Here is a 17,187-nt window from a genome sequence, read left to right on the forward strand (position 1 = left end):
TGGCTGGGGGCAGGTGGTCGTGGAGGCCAGGACTGCAACCCGACGAGCAGGGGGCTCCCAAGCCTAAGCGTGAGGGCAAGTAGGAAAGTAGTCCTCGCCAAGCCCCACCTGGCACCCAGCCCCACCCTCCGCCTGAGGCCACTTCATCTCACAGTCCTCGAGGGGCTGGCCTGGCCTTGGAGCACGCGGCCCGGTGACTGTGAGTTCCCCTCGGCCCTGTGCTGACTGCAGCCCGGCCGCGAGGAGGTAACAGGCCAGTGGGTCCACGCCAGCCCTCGGGGCTCCACCTGCCGGGGAACTGGGCCCTGCGCAGGGCCGCTCGCTGTGGGGTCGGTTTCTGTCCGGAGAACTGTCTCCTGCAGACACCAGGGGGCTTGGGATTTCAGGGCAAGGCCTTGTCACGGGCCTGCCCGGTGAGGGCTGTTTTCACACTAGTGCTCGGAGAGCAGAACCTCCCGGACCTGAGGACGGTGCCCTGTGGTCTGCGGCGAGAGCTGCAGGGGAGAGGTGAGCTGACCCTGGGGGGAGGTTTCTTTGTATGCTCTGGGGGAATCTCGAATGGCCCAGAGGACACGGAGGTTTTATACTGAAGCAGGCGGCAGAGCAGGGCCCCGGCAGCAAGCCTCATCCCTGGCCTCTGCCTCTTGGCTTTTCTGACAGTTAAGTGGACGGGTGCTGAGGGCAGACAGGGGGGCTGCAGGCAGCCTCTCCCGTGAGGCCATCCTCAGGAGCGCGGGCACAGCATCACATACCCATTCCACAGGAGGTGCAGGAGGCTTGGTGGGCAGAAGCAGCCTGAGAAAGGTCACCTGGCCGGTGACCTTTCCTTGGTGCTGCGCCGCCCCTGCAGCGGTGTGTGAGCGGGGAGGTTTGGGTGTTAGACCCTTCTCCCCAGAACACCCACCAACAGCTGCCAGCACTCTCCAAGCTCTTAGCGCCAGCCCTGGGCGAAGTGCGGGGAGACGGGCCCGTCACCAGCCCCCCTGCCCTGGAGGGAGCGCGCTGCGCTGTGGGGTAGGGCAGGGTGGCGTGGAGCTGGGCCAGCCGCTCACCTCCCTGGGCCTCCGTTTCCTCATCCGAAACGCTGAATGGCACCCTTGCAGGTCCTGGGAACACTGAATATGTCTAGGCACACAAACACTTAGCCCCAAGCCTGCTCAACAGAGGCGAAGCCTCGTTCCAGGTTCCTGATGGCTGCCCCGGGGACACAGGACAGGGGGAAGGACAGGCGAGATGACAGCCTGGGGCTGAGGAAGACAGGGCCCAGCCCCCGTGCACAAACCTCCCTGCTTCCGGGTGCGGCCTTCAGCCCTGGTGTATGCCCCCCACGCCTCCCCCCCGTGCCTTCTTGGGGCCAGGGCCGGGGGCAGGGCAGAGCGAAGCTGGCCCTCTGGGTCTGCATCTGCCCTTTCTTTCCACAGTTCCAGTCTGTGAGCTGGGCAGGCCTCCTGGAAGGGTCCAGATTCTGGGCACCTGGCTGGCCTCTGAGAGGTGCTTATTCACCCTTTTCGTTCTCCAGGTCCCCCTTCTGACTGCGTCAGCTCACCTACGACCTGACCAAGGTCAGGCAGGCCCTGGGCTTCCCGCCTCACTGCCTGGGCCTTGCCATCTCGAGGCTGTACTCCTTGCTGGCAGTAAAATGCTAACGGCCAGGGGAAGAATGGGATGTGACCGAGCACCCGGCGCCTGCCACACACACGGCCAGGTGCCGCATGCCAAGGGTCTCGCCAGCCTGCTTCAGAGTAGGGACTACAGCCCTCTTTCTGCAAAAGAGAAAGCCGAGGCTCAGAGACGTGAGTGCGGTGATGGGGGCGCAGAGCCCAGGTCTGGCTCCAGAGCCTGAGCCAGGAGCACAAACCAGAAAGAGGAGTCACGGTTAGCACAACTCCAATCAAGTGTCCCTGCTCTGAGGACAAACACACAGTTCTTAAAAGAAAGATACAGCAACCCGAAACCGCCCCAACTTCCTTGGGACAGACCAGGAAATCCCGCCACGGAAAGCCCTGAGCTCTGGCGATGCGTTGGTCAATAGTCAGCGGCCGCCACCTGGCCTGCCCTTGGCTGGAGCCAGCTAGAGACACCCACATGGAGGCAAGCGTGGGCTTGAGGGGCAGGCCCTACCCAGGTGGGTGGGACTGGAACCAGTGGGCAGGGGTACCGAGGCGCTTGGTCATTGTCATGTTTCTATACTCTGGGGCTCCTCTGAAAACTGTACTGAGAAAAAAAGAGGTGCCTCGGCCTCTTTGGGGATGCCTTCCATTCGTGGCTCTGGTGGACAATCAGTATTACCACTCCAGGGCCCCCCTGAGTGTGGCTGGGCAGGGGAGCCACGCTGACCAGCAAAAACATCAGGAAGTGGGCACGCGGAAGGGCGATCAGGCAGCCAGGGACACTGAGATATATCCCTGAAGGGACTGGGGACCCACGTGGACCAAATCCTCAATGAAAGAGTTAAAGCAGGACAGAGGAGAGGGGACCGGCGGACGGAGTGGGGCGGCTGGGGAACACGGTCTCGTAGGTGAGTCAGGCCCGGAAGGAGTGCGTAGGGCTCAGGTGTGTCCCAGCCCAGGCTTCCCGGTAGGTGCGCTCTGAGCCCACTGCCCACACAGCTGCAGGGACCCCTTCCACCTGCAGTCCCACCTCACAGAAGCCGCCCTCAGGGTCTCGGGGAGGGCGTGCCCACACCCACCACTCCCGGGACCCTGCCCTCGCCCCACTCTCATTTCTGGGGGCTGGGAAAGTGGCAGTCAGAAGCGTGCTGTGTGTCAGCTGCCTATGGAGGTGAAGCCTCCCATGGCTTTCACACTTGATGAGATGAGCCTACAGACCGGCTAGAATCAGAATCAAATTTCATCTGAGGCCCAGATGGAGGCGAAAGCTCTAAGGCCTCAGGCTCCAAAGGAAGCCAAGGACTTCCGGCTGGCTGCTCTGCGCCTTCTCAGGACAGGGGCTGGACTGCTCCCTCTAGCCACACTTGGTCCCCAGAGTGCCAGGGCCCAGGTGCCAGGATGCCTGGTTCTGCCCAACTCACAGGGGGGCTGTGGGTGAGTCCCATCCTCTCCGAGCCTCGGTCCGCCCACCCGGGGCCAGCCAGTGCCCTGCCTCCCCTCCTTTTCTCTGATAAGCCCTGTCTGGCACCCTCCGTCTCCCCCAAGTTCGACCCCCCGACACAGATAAGTCACCAGGCCCCACCTCCTTCCAGCCCATGGTGCGTGTGTGAGAGAGAGAGACTGAGGACGTGTGTGTGACTAAACTGAGGACAGGGCCTCAGAGCCTCAGCAGGGGACCCCAGCTGACCAGAGACCAGCCGCACGTGGGACCAGTTCAGTGACAGGGGTGAAGTCTGACCACCCCGGTTCTTGCTGAACACGAGCTCAGTGCCTGGGCTCAGCCCTGTTAGCAGGGAGGCTGTGGCTGGAGGCGAAGGGGCCTTCCCCGGGCCGCAAGGTTCACCCGCCCTCTCCCTCCAGCTGGCCTTCCTGCTGAGCCTGACCTGGGGAACTGCCCTGTGTCGTCACCCCCCTTGCCTCGGATCTACCCTTCCCATTGCCAGGCTCATCCAGGCTCCAGGCCCCACCTTTTCTCTCCTCGCCAGACACCTGCCTGCGTGAAGAGTGAGCAGTGAGGCCCTACTCATCCCTGGGCACCTCCTCCAGGAAGCCTTCGTTCCTGCTCCGAGCCAACCAGCTTTTCCTGAGCTCCTGCTCTGCGCAAGGCCCTGCACTGTGTCCCCAGGGGCCATCAGAGCTGGCACAAACTTGACCTCTGCCCCTAGTCAGGGGGTCCCAGACTTGTGACAAAACAGGGCGCTGGTGGACGAGGGGAGAGCAGTTGGGATGGGGCTGGCAGGGGAGGTCCAGTTAGGTCTGGATAAACCTTTACCAGGTAGAACTGTGTAAGATGGCACCTGGGTATAGGGTGGCAGGTGGCATGACTCACTGATGCAGGAAGCCTGGGACAGGCTGCGTGTACGGGGCCTGAGGGACAGGTGGAGGGTGGCTTCCAGGCGGTGACTGAATGTGTGGGTCTGGAATTAGGGGTTGGACGAGGTGGCCTGGGACACAGGTTGGTGAAATTAGGAGACACCCAGGGACCCTAGAGATGGTGGCTGCAGAAAAGAAGTGGTGGGCGGGTGACCCCTGAGTGGACAGAGTAGCCGGGAGCTGGGGAGAAGGAGTGTGAGTGTCAAGAGAAGTGACCTCTCAGGGTGGCTGTGTGGTTATATGAGGCTGGGGCCAGCACGGGGTTTAGTCTGTGCCCCACAAATGTCAGCCATTGTCACCGTCATTGCCACACTCCGCCTGTCTCCCCTTGCCTTCCAGGTCTCCAGCCCCTCTGGCCCCCATCCTGGAACTCTCTCAACAGCTCCCTTACCGAGTGCTGTCTTATGTGTGTGCCAGGCCCCAGCCATCCTTCCTGTCCCATCCTTCCACTTACACCCCCGTCTTCTGAGGCCAGCCAGGGAACGTATGATGGCGTTGTACCCATTCAATGGAAGGGGAACCTGGGCTCCCTGCCCAGAGGTGCAGAGGGGCAGGGAGATGGGGAGGTGTCAGCTGTCGGAGTGCAGGGAGAGGAGTTCCTAGCTACCTTTCTGTGCCTCAGTTTCTTCACCAGTAAAATGGGAATTACTTTAGCACCAACCCTCTAGGTGGCTGGGAGGTGGGACTGGGGACAATGCAAGACCCAGAGGGAGCTGGAACTAAAGGTTAACTATTGCTGTGGTCACTGGGCCTCGAGCACAGGTAACTCTGCTCTCCTGGGCTTAGGGGGACCCTTCAAATGGGCTGGCTGTGAATCTGCTTTAAGGAGGGACGATTCCACCTGGAATGGATGCTGGGTCTACACATCTGAGCTATATCCTGAGCCTCAGGCCTGCTCTTCTCCTGACTTAGGGCCCTGCACTTGGGAGTGGGTCCACAGGCCTTGAACCTTGGCCCAGACTACTGCTCACTGATGGCGTGGCCTGGGCCGTGTCTCTTCCCTTTCCAGGGCCTCACTTCTTCGTCTGTAAAGTGGGGACAGCTGCCTCTCAGGGCTGTGGGGAGACACTGGGGGTGCTGACTGGAAAGCAGAGGGAGTGACCCAAAGTGTACTGACCGCCTGGGGGAGCAGTGGGGGCCTGGGGGAGCAGTGGGCGCTGGGGAGACTGCAGGGGCCGCCGGAAGCCCACCGAAGGGGCGGGGGCGGGGTTTCGGGCCCCATCCAGCGCCCCCACCCTTCCAGCCCTGTGCTGGGAGACTGGTGGTCCTGGGGAATCAAGCCAGTGAGGAGAGCAGATGTGGGCTCTGTCTCAGTGGAGCTCGCAGCAGCCAGGTGACCTGGAAGGTTCTTCCCAGCCCAAGTTTGAACCATCTGTGGTCAGCAGAATAACAGCCCCCTGAAATGTCCATGTCTTAATCCCCTGTGACCCTACGTGGTAAAAAAGACTTTGCAGATGTGATTAAATTGAGGCGCTCGAGATGGGGGATTACCCTGGATTATCTGGGGGCCCCAATGTGGTCATAAGGATCCTGAGAGGTGGAAGTGGGAGGTCAGAGAAAGAGGTGTGGTGATGGAAGCAGGGTCAGAGATGCAGGGCTGCGGGCTTTGAAGGTGGACGAAGCGGCCACCAGTGAAGGAATGTGGGTGGCCTGTAGAAGTAGAAAAGGCAAAGCAATGGATTCGTTCCTAGAGCTTCCAGAAAGAACGCAGCCTGTGCTGACACCTTGGCTTTAGCCCAGTGAGCCCCAAGTCAAATTTCTGACCTACAGGAGATAATACCTTTGTGTTATTTGAAGGCACTAAGCTTGTGGTAACTTGTTAACAGCAGCAATAGGAAACGAACACAGCATCTATCCCAAGCATACTTGTGGGAGAAGAGCCGATTTAAGACCTGGAGCTGACAAGTCTGACTTGCGGTGTCTCATCAATCTTGCTGTAAGCAGGGTCCCAGGCGGCCTGTGGTAAACTTAGCTGGGGACTCAGATGCTTCACACAAGTCAGTTGGCCAGGTAATTGAAATTTATCCCTCCAACCCTCAAATCCAAACATTTAAATTGATTTTCATGGGAATCTAAAATCAGTTACATATTTGAGGCCTCTTTAAACATAACTGTACCTGTTCTTGGCCTGTGCTCAGTGACTGGGGGTAGCTGGAAACAGCAATTACTGGGTGCAACTGAGACCCCAAGAGTGGGGCAGAGCCACCTGGCCATGAATGGCCCCAGGCCACGGTGCTGCAGAGCCCTGTCCCTTCAGGGGAGCCTCTGAGAGCCCCAGGCCAGCAGCCAGTGCCGTAATGAGGGAGGGACGCTGCCGGAGTTCAGTCAGCGCTTGGGTTAGTGTTTCAAAACCTGGAACCCCGTAGCTAAAATGCTAGCCCTTGGGGAAACAAAAGCAGGCAGGTTCCCGGAGAGGAACTGAGAGGCTCAAATGTGAGTAAAGTGTCCCATACATTTTGTATGAAGCTCTGATTTTTGCTTACATCCTGGTTCCTGGCTGTGTTAAGAGGTGAGACTGCTAATTAAACGACTTGCAGACATCTAAGGGACTTGTAACCTCTGCAGTCTGGGCGCAAAATATTTCTGAAATAGTTCTGGGTCAAATGGAAAGCACATAAAACCTAAATTCTCCATCTCCATTTGGGGAAGAGATACTGGGGTGAGCAGCCTGCAGTGAGGAGGTAGGTCACTTACCCTCTCTGAGACACGGAAGGGGCTTTCACCCTGGGCCTGCAGGACAAGTCTGTTGCTGAGGTGTGGTCACCACCGAGAGTGGCGAGGATGGGTGGGTGCTCACGGAGCCTCTCCGGGCTGGCAAGAGCTGTCCTGCACCCACTCGCTTGCGGAGGGGGAAGGGAGTCCTTTCTCTCAGTCCTGTCTGACCCACCCTAAAAACCAGCTCCAGCCACACAGGAGATAATCGGCACCTCAGGGCCGGAAAACACCTGCCAGGCCATCTCAGCCACCAGGTGACTGCAGCACACGTGCCCTGCTCCGATGGAGCCGTGTACCATGACTACAACGGGTTCTGCTCACAGCAGACCATTGTGGGGCACTCGAGCCCCCAGGCTTCTCTCACAACAGTCCCTTGTCTCTGACCTCCATGCTGGCCAGTGAAGCAGTCAGGGGAACCCAGTGTCTGACCCTGCTGTGGGCTCCTCAGTGTCTCGGCGTCCTCGTCTGTTCCTGGGCCACAAAACAAGCTCCTTCCCCTCTGTCTCTTCTACCCCCATGCCCCCAGGACCTAAAACAGGGCTCAAGCGGCCCACCAGCCCCAGGATCCACTGGATGAACTGCCTATGCTCCCTTCCACAGGCTGGCGATGCTGACCCAACTCCGGCTAGGCTGCTCTCTGCACACGGCGGCCGGGCTCTGAACATGATGTCCCCGGTGTGCTCTGACCAGCAGGGCAGAATGGGCATGGTCACCTCCCTCATCTCCATTCCTTGCCTCTATTAACCGAGCCTGGGAGCAGCCAGGCCTCGTGGGGTCTACTAGTTGGGCTTGAAGTCCAGTAGGATCCTAAGTGTGTACTGCGTGGGCTGCTCTCCGAGGGGACGGGTGCTAAGAGTTATGAGCTCTTGAGGGAGGAGCTCACCTATGCTCTAGGGAATGTCTCTCCTGGAAGCTCCTGAGGACAGTGACCTAGTGCCAGGCGTGTGGTCTTGGCCGTCGGCCCTTGTCCCCCTGTTGTAAGTGTTGTCAGGAGACCAGAGGAGGGAGAGGTCTCTTCTGTCTGTGGGGCAGGACAGGTTCTAAGGTGGTGGGGGTGGGGACAGAGAGGTGGGAATGCAGGGGTAGCCAATCAACACCCATCTCCCTGGCCCTTCCTGTGTCTGGCACCGAGTCCCCCGATCTGCTCCCCCATCTCTGCCTCCCAAGCTCGGGGTGAGGGGACCTGTGTCCTCAGTGCTCCCTCCTCACCTCCCAGACCCTGCACCAGGGTCTGGCTCTGAGCCACTCTCTCTGCCAACTCTAATTAGAAAGAGCAAGTACCCACCCACCTGCTTGATGCCAACTCAGCTCAGCCCTCGTCTGCCACCATCCTCTTGCTGGGAACGGTGCCTGGCACCTGGGGGCCCAGTTCCTGGTCCTGCCCCGCTCTGGAGCTCTGGCCTCAGGCAGCAGTGCCCACCTCTCCTGTAAGTGAGGCCTAGGAGCCTGGGCCCTCTTGGGCCTCAGAGCACCAGAAGCTCGTAGGTTCCCATCACCCGCTGCCAGCCACCTCTTCGGAAAGTCCTTAGTACTGACTCAGCCTTTTGTGCAGGGCAGTGGACACACCTGATTGCTGGACCCTCTAAGCCCACCCCTTCGTGGTTTCCAGGCCAAGCCAGACGGCCCAAGTCAACGAGACAGCCTCGTACAGAGAACTTGCAGAGAGCGCGCTTCTAGCCTGAGCTTGTCCCTGTGTAACCAGAGTGAGTCCCCTGGCCTCTCTGGCCTGTAGCGCTCTCGTCTGAGAACAGGGCTATATCTGTCCTGCCCAGCACGGACCAGGGGTTCACAGAGCTGTCGGCCAGCCCACGGCTTCCTCACCGGGGGAGACCTCAAGCCTACTCCCCGGCACTCAAGGCCACATCCCTCCCTCAGCCCCACTCAGACTCCTCCCTAGATGCCTGGGCTCCTTTGAGGTCCCTACGAGGACCACAAAACTGAGTGACCTCTCTGGGACCTTTAGGCTCTGACCTCCACGGTCCTGTGACGCTGACACTTAAGATGGCCCACGTGGCCATGACCTCTGGGTTAAGCTTAGCTGTGCAGGGTAACTTACGTGTGACCTTGGGCAAGCCAGGGCACCCCAGTGAGTCTCAGTTTCCTCCTCCGAGATGTGAGAAATGCACCACCTGACCTCACAGCTCCCAAGGCTGGTGTGACCTAACAGGAGTGCCACAAAGAAGGTCGTGACAATCCCAGGTGACCCGACAGCTGTGCTCCAGAGGCCTGACAGCTAGTGCCACCCAGGGGCCAGCGACCCCAGAACTGGCACTGACTGAGGGCCAGAGGAACGAATGAATGTGGAGACAGATGGCTCTTCTGTTCTGCAGGCCGAGCTCGGTTGCAGAGCAGTTCTTTTCTCCGTTTTCCTCACCCTGCCCGGGATCAGCTACACCAGCAGGCCTCCAGCCGCCCAGAGAGGCCCCAGGTGTTTCTGGGCAAGCTTCCCTAGAGTCTGCATCCAGCCCAGGGCAGGGCTCAAGAGCGCAGCTGACATCACATGGACCCCCGAGGGGGGCGGGGGCCCAAGTGGGGCGGGCTGGGGAAAAGTGGGCTTGGGCTGGGGTCATTCACGGACTGGGGAGCCTTGGGGCCAGAAGGGGCTGCCAGGTGACCCTGCCCGGTCCTCCCCTCTCTGGGTAGCAGATTTCCCAACCATAAAGCAAGCAGGGTGGACTGGACACCCCTGAGGCCCTGCTGCCCCGCATCTAGATGTAGTTCTTTTCCCCCTGCACATGGCTCCTCTCTGGCGAGGAGACAGATAAGGACGTGCTGCCTGAACCCCTGTTCTACACTAACACCCACTTTGCTTCTGCGTCTCAGCGTTGCTTTGCTGACCCTGCAACCCTAACTGCACATGTGGGCATTACTGCGAGTAGAGGGGGTTTACAGAGCACATGTCCTTACACGCAGAAGCCACTAGACACTGCCTCTGGGTTCTTTGCTACAAACACACAGAGAAATACATGTATTCGATGAAGGGTAAAAACCTTAAAAAGGAAAAAGTGAGTTCACATCTGGAGCAGAGCCCCTCACACTCACCCACGGCACGCACGATCACACACACGTGGGCACACCACACAGATAAACAGCCCCCACACACGCTCACCCCACACGCCAGCACAGCTCTCACAGCCTGACATACAAGTACGCATACAGACACCCCACACGCCAGCACATACCACACACACACACACACACACACACACACACGAACAAAGGTGCAAGTACAACAAAGGAAGTGCAAGAAAAGTGTTACCCATGAGTAGCCGCCGTTTCCCCCGCTTGTCCACATCAGCTACTGACGTGGCATTGCACTGAGAGCGCTCAATTGCAGCCTCATCCTTTTCTAAAACACAAGTAAGGGACAAACACGGAGCCGGTGGTTAATGAGAGCCCACTTCCCGCGGCCCAAGACAGTCAGCCTCTTGGCGTGGCGCACACAAAGCCAACATAGCACGCCGGGCCAGCGCGGCGTCCTCGCCAAGGGGCTAATCCCAGGAACCTCCAGATGGCGTGTTCAGGGCAGAGCGAAGAGGCGGCAGAGCGGGGGAGGGGGGCAGAAGAGGGATATGACCACAAGAGGACACGGGGGGGGGGACACAGGGCCCATCTGCAAACAAACACAGGAGGAGGCTGAGGTCAGAAGAGACAGGACCCGCGTGCTGAGGGCCGGAGAGGTGGACAGCATCCCCGCGGAGCTCGCGAAGACCCAGGCAGCTACAGACACCCCGGCTCAGGGCTGAAGAGGCAGGCACAGGACAAGGCCCAGGACAAGGGGGGGACAGGACCCGCGAGGCCCGGTGATGGATGCGCCTGGACAGCAGACGCCCTGTCTCAAGGGCGTGAAAATGTGTCCAACACTCATGCAGAACTAAGAACAAAACATACGGAGGGACAAACACGCATACACTCAACAGTGGATCCAACCGAATAGACACAGAGAAACCAGGGGGTCGATTTGGGCAGTGCTGGTTGCCTGCTTGTCTATGGAGGACTGGAGCAAGACACTCAAGTGCTCGACGAGAGGCTGCAAAGAGGGGCGGCCGTTTTAGGAGCATGCACAGAGAGACAGCCGGCCGGGCGGCCGGGAGCTGCCGGCATGTCCCCCGTAGAGGAGCACGTGAGGTTAGCTGGCTCGCGTTTCTTTGCTCAGTGGGAGATGTGTGGGGACATTCGCTCCCGGGGGAGCCCGGGGAGCAGTGAGCAAAGGCAGATGAAAGGTTCTCTGGGCCAGCAGGGAGTAACGGCCCAGGGCCCAGGAGCTGGGTCTGGGAAAGGATTTCTAAGGAGAGGGGAGGGGAAGGGGCAGGGTGAGGGAAGCTATGTTAGACAGCAGATCCAAGCAGGGACCTTCACGTGCAGCAGACACTAAAGGATAAAAAAGTAAGAGAGGATGAGCCAGGTGCACAAAGACAAGAAGTGTTAGACGAGGCTGGGCGTGTGTCTGGCCGGCCGCTGTTTGCGCTGGTCCAGGGGCTGGAGGAGGCAGCTCCACTGCAGACGCAAACGCTGTGGGAGACCCCAGCAGACGAGACAGGAAGGGGGCCGGCGGGCCGGGAGAGCCCCCGGGGTCAGTGGAGACAGGCAGAGAGGTGGGAGAGGGAGTTCTAGATGGGATCAGGCTGCAATAGAGACACTGGTCTGAGAACGGGTTCTGCTTTGATTTTTTTTTTTTTTTTTTTTTTTGGTTCTTTGGTTTGGTTTGGCTTTTGGCTCTGAAAATCATTAACGAACGTCAGTTGTCAGACAAGACAGGCAATCAGGGACCATCACCAGAAAAGCAGGAGGAATGAGATAAAATGAAACCCAAAATGGCTGTCTGAGAGGAGAGACCACACAGAGGAAGGGAGAACCACGCAGGCAGCACCTGGGACGACAGCCCGGGACTGGGACGCGACCGCTGCTGCCCGGCCCGGCCCCTCCGCCCGACTCCCCCGGGGCACAAGGGAGCAGAGCCATGGGGGACAGAAGGTGACAGCAGACTCCAGGCTTCATGGCTTTGCTTGCTTGCCAACCCTTTTCTGTTACTTGAAAGTCCCTCAAGAAATATCTTCTGAGTTGATAGTAAAAAAACAGGGCATTTTTACAAAAAATGAATATGATAGCTGACTTGCGGGGGGTGCTGAACTTTGCCAGTGTTGAAGAGAAAGAGGAGGGTGAACTCTGGGCACCAACTTTGAAATTCCTCTTTTTCTCAGTTAAAAAATAGGCTGTTAGTTTTGAGTGGGGAAAGAACTTACTAGTGATTATAACTTGAGATAATCACAAATACTCAAGCTTCCCCTTGGAACTAAGGACCAGGAGGACGGAGGTGACAGAGACTGAAACTGACACTCTTGCAACAGGTGAGGTGACACCCGAGGGGTGTCAGGAGGGGGCACCCGAGAAGAAGGGGCTCTAGGTGGGAGAGGAGGTCCGGCGAGAGGCCCCGTAGCTCGGGAGTGGAGAGCAGTTAAAGACACCCAGACCTGACCCGGGATTCACACCAGCCCTCTCCCCTGGTGTTCTAGACAACCAAGACTGAAAGCAGTTTTCTGAGGAAACCTCTTGGTTTTCCAGACGCTGTGGGCAGCTCATACCACCAAGGAGGTGGTGATGCAGGCTGGCCGAGTCTCCGGTGTGTCTCCACGTTAGGGGAGGAAACCCCTGTGCTTCAGGAACAGAAGCTGCCCTCCAAAGGCGCACACACCACCCTCCTCCCCACAGATCACCTGCCTGGAACCACCTGCACGCGGAGGATGAGGCCCCTCAGAAAACCCGCAGTGACACAAAGCAGAGGTGCTTGGTCTGGGTGGATGGGCGACCCTGGGAAGTGTTCACAGAAAGCTCCCCTCAGGGTCGCCCGCCAGCCCCATCAGTGTCGTGGGGCGCTCCCTTTATTTTTCCCCCTAAGCTTCCTTCTTGGAAAGCAGGATGCAGTGGGGTGTGGCCACTTTCGGGCCACACGGGCACCCCGGGGGGCAGGGTGGTGCACAGTGCTGGTGCTTGGCAAAAGCGCTTACTCACCGATGCATGTCCGACCGTCTGAGTGCAGGGCATACTTCTGGTGGCAGCCGCACATGGGGCCTGTGTCCGTGTCCTCACAGCTGTGCTGGCAGCCTCCGTTTCCATAGTTACAGGTTACTAGTTAGGCCCAAAGTGTACATACGTGTATGTAAACAGAATGACAACAAAAACGATTAGTTTATCGCCGCTGGTTGTTTCTTTAAGGGATGGGGGAGGAAAGTGGGGACGTGAGACAGTCAGCGCAGAGGCACACACTTCCCTGGACATCAGCCCCTCTGGGGTCTTGGGTGGAATCGCTCACTCCCTAGAGGCGAACTGGGGTGGGACAGAGAATGGACTTTGGGTCGTCTGGGCTTCGAACAGAGCTGGCACACAGCTGATGCACTCAGATGGTGTTAGTTGAAGAAAGGGATAAGCTAGACAATTTTATCCTTCCTAGGTTGCAAAAGACACTTTACAATAGCCTGTCCCGATGGGGCAAATGTCTGTGAATACCAGGCATACTCTTCAAGGCGGTGGGAGGGGGCAGGCCCATGTGAGGGGCGGTGCTCATTTCCTTAGCTCTCGTAGACCTTTCTTTCTTTTGCTTACGTCTTGGGGCACGTGGAAGGATGTCCGCATGGATGCCTATTCCCTCCAAGTCCCAGCAGCCACCTCAATCTCTATCCACTCTAAGCCCTAATCCTCCCAAGGGAATGTCCAAACAGACAGAACATATGCAAATTAATGTCATCTCAGATGCAGGTTTGAAAATGACCTTTTATTTAAACGTGTTACGTAGTGCGCAGGGCCTATGGCCTGGAGGAGCTGCTGCCCTTCAGCCCAGGATCTTAGAATGTTTCACAGCATCAGCAACCCGGGTCGCTGAAAAGGGGGCTGAACAAGCAGGGAAAAGGAGAAATTCAAGCTGATTGAAAAGAATACACATTGTTCTCTCTTCCCAGGGTGAGGGATATCGCAAAAGGAGATCCAAGGTCTCCATGGCAGGGCTTCTTGCTGCCCCTGCTTTACTCCGCTGTAAGATGACAGGGTGCCCGTCATCTGTGTGCAAATGGTACGCCGGGGCCTTGAGGACAGGGTGTCTTCCTGGAGACCTTACCCATTTGTCCAGAATTCTATCTACACTCTGAATTTACCTGAAAACCCTAATGATGATCAGGTATGCAGAAGTGAGTCTCAGACCAACCACAGTCAGAGGGGCAGAAAACTCCGAACTGGCAGAGCCTGAATGATGTTTTATCAGGTGACCCGTGAGCAGCGCTGGGGCCAGAGGGAGGTCACATGGTGGCAACTCCCCAGTGAAGGATTCCAGGTGTTTCAGAGCTGAGTTCTGCAGCTGTGTTTCCCGGGTACTCCTCCTTCCACCCAGAGAACAGCACAGAGGCTCTGGGGTTTCCAGCCTGAGCGACGCTGGCCCTGCCGACCTGGCCACACGCAGTCTCCCTGCCAGGTGAGGAGGGCGCGAGGAGAATGGGTCCTACTCACTGTCCCAGATACTGTCCTCAGCGACCAGCGGCTGGCGGGCTGCCTCTTCCACAGGGAGCTCATGACCATCCGAAGGAGGGACCCAGCTTCCGGGGCGACATTTCAAGGACATGCAGAACTGCTTCAGGAAACAGCTGGGGTTTTGCCACCAAGCCCTCTGGCCCCTCTGTGCGGGAGTGTCTCTTCTCCCAGCATTTCTGGGTGCCCGGCAGCCTGGAGTCAGGGTCTCTCATCTCTCTGCACAGGAGGAGCCTCAGGGAAGCCAAGGTCCCGGGGGGCTGCCGCTGAGCACGGATCTCAGGTGAGGGGAGAGCCCCACCTTGGGCTGAACATCATGTGCCTTTCCGGACTGAGAAATGCCCCATTCAGGGTGGGCAGGGGTGGACCAGTGAGGGGACAGTTCTTTCCAGGCTCTGGGCTCCAGGAGATTGACGGCACCCTGCAAGTGGCTCTACGGAGGACACGGGCCTGTCTGAGGCAACCGGAGCGAGGGCCACTTTCTCGCTCCCTCTCTGCAGGCCCGCGTGCATCTCCCAGACCACACGGGCCGAGCTGTGAGCACGTAGAGAGCCTACAGCACGTACACGGAAGTAAATACTGGAGCCCTGAGCTCCGGAAAGACCCAGAGAAGGATGGAGAAAACCTCCTCTGGCCCTGGAGTGAGTCCTGGGCTCTGGAGGGAGGAAAATTTGGGCAGAGTCCCCTGTGGTCCCGCTTGTTCACAGCGGCTGCCTAGGCCAGGCCTCAGCCCCCGACCCAACTCCAGATCTAGAATTTCCTGGGCCTCAAGTGAGCTCAAGGGCTAGAGGGAAGTCTCAGAGCTAACTTTACGCTAATCCACATTAACCACACAGAAGAAAACCAAAGCTGATGGGGTGGACAGCCAGGGGTGCCGTCCCTCGGCAGGAGGGCTGCAGGGCAGTCACCCACTCCTGGGCTCCAGGGTGGGTACTGGACTCTCCACACACCTTGGCAACACCCAGCCACTGAGCAGAGAGGGTGGGACTCTATCTGCTTTACCAAAAGTTCGGGGCGCGGGCGTAGCTCTTCTCTGTCCCGGTGGGGCGGGGGAGTCTTGGCCGTGCACAGAGCTCTCCTTATCCCTGACCTCTCAGACCAGGCTGGTCCCTCAGGAGATGCTCTCTGAGCAAACCGTCCCCTTGTAGCACTTGTAGCACTCGCCCCACACGGAATCATAGGGTTAGGTAGCCTGTGAGTCAGTCCCAGCCACTTCCTGGGGCCCACGGCTCTCTCTCGGGCACCTAGCTTAGGGCTTGGCCAGGGTGGGCGTCAGCCAGGCTTGCGGACTGAAGGAATGCGCTTTCCTCCTGGCCGAGCCTGTCAACAAGCCTGCCCACGCCACACATGCTGGTCCCTGGCCTGTGTCCTGAGGAAGCTCAGATTACCCCACGGGGAGGACTGGGAAGCTGGAGTTATTCCTTCTCTGTTCAGAAGGTTGCCAGGTGGCAGGAGGTTTCTCTGCACCTAAAGGGATCCATCTGGTGTAGAGGACAGGAGGGCCTGGGTTAGAACCGGGCATTTCCCCGTCAACAGCGTCCCTGATTGGTCCTCCCCTTGGTGACAGCGTACCTATTGATCACTGCGATCCCGCAGGAATGACTAGAAGAGGAAGGCTGGTCCACATCTGGGACCAACCTGGGCAGAAGGAAGTGTCTTCACCTTGGGGAACGGATGAATCAGGCGTGGGGGCTGGAGCACGAGCTCCCTTGGTGACAGGGACTATGTCTGAGGCATGTGGGTCCCCGAGATCTCGATGACTGAGGAGAGTGGAGGAGAACCGGAAGAGTCACGATGACTAAGGACGACGGGCTGGCAAAGGCCAGCTGTCTTCTCCACAGAATGAAGAATGGAAAGAAAGCCCATTTTCTTTAGGAGAGCTGGTCAGCGTCTGTGTCCTGGTTCAGTGGCCAGCCTGGGAGTTGGACTCAGACTCCTTCATACCATTTTTCTGCAGCAGAAGGTGGGCCTGGTATGAAGTGCTTGTCTCTGGCCAGAGACGGGCAGCAGTCACACCAGCCACCCTCCACTCTTTTCAGACACACAGCAAACATCACATCAACCTGGGCATCCTGGCTGCCCGGCGAGCAGAGGCCACATCCTGCCACTTCCCATGCACTGTTGGGAGGATGCACCGCGTTTGAAGCTTTTGAGGACTGAGTGTGTTCAGCCACCATCTCACTTCGTTTGCTGGCTCCCATTCCTACTGGGGAGTGCCGAGTGACCACAATTAAGAGGCTGGATTACACCTGCGTCCTGCAGGCTGACCTCCAAGCTGGTCCTGAAATGGCACCTTTGACCAGAGGCCTCATTCAATCCAGATTTCCCAGGGTATCATCGTCTATAGTGGGCCTTTCAGGGCTAGGCTATGAGCTCTGGTCTTTGATCCTGGAAATAAGCTCAGTGCAGCCCGCGCTGGGAGCCCCCCAGAACTGAGCTCCTTGCCTTCTTTTTTTTTTTTTTTTTAAATAAATTTATTTATTTATTTTTTGGCTGCATTGAGTTTTCGTTGCTGAGCGTGGGCTTTTTCTAGTTGCGGTGAGCGTGGTCTACTCTTTGTTGCAGTGCGTGGGCTTCTCATTGCGGTGGCCTCTCCCGTTGCACAGCACGGGCTCTAGAGCACAGGCTCAGTAGTTGTGGCGCGTGGGCTTAATTGCTCTGTGGCATGTGGGATCTTCCCTGACCAGGGCTCGAACCCGTGTCCCCTGCATTGGCAGGCGGATTCTCAACCACTGCGCCACCAGGGAAGTCCCCTCCTTGCCTTCTTTATACCATTCTGTTACCAAGGGCTGCCCTGGCCCACTGCGAACCCACAGTCCCTCCGTTCCTGCTGGAGAGCTCGAGCACAGGGCCAATGGGTCTCTCGGGTTGGGGGCGGGGGGAAGGAGGAGGTCACGATGAGCGCTGGCAGGGCTGTCACACAGGGCCCTGCGTAAGATCCAGCCCAGGTCTGGGGCTGTGTCAGTGGTACTATGCC

The 17,187-nt window shown here is 58.3% G+C and overlaps 1 protein-coding gene across 1 annotated transcript in view; it reads right to left on the minus strand.

Annotated features, from left to right (window-relative positions):
* SCUBE1 (signal peptide, CUB domain and EGF like domain containing 1) overlaps positions 1-17,187 on the minus strand; it is a 195,611-nt gene that overhangs the window by 43,163 nt on the left and 135,261 nt on the right. Inside the window, exons 14-15 of the mRNA XM_089921601.1 lie at positions 12,708-12,824; positions 9,958-10,047 (exon numbers count right to left, since the gene is read on the minus strand). Of these exons, the coding sequence (XP_089777727.1) occupies positions 9,958-10,047; positions 12,708-12,824 (207 nt within the window). The remainder of the gene's footprint in view (positions 1-9,957; positions 10,048-12,707; positions 12,825-17,187) is intronic.

The sequence above is a fragment of the Delphinapterus leucas genome, chromosome 11, assembly GCF_059928025.1.
Source record: "Delphinapterus leucas isolate spDelLeu-1000000601 "Yukka" chromosome 11, BTC_Dleu_Yukka2, whole genome shotgun sequence".
In the NCBI taxonomy this organism is placed as follows: domain Eukaryota; kingdom Metazoa; phylum Chordata; class Mammalia; order Artiodactyla; family Monodontidae; genus Delphinapterus; species Delphinapterus leucas.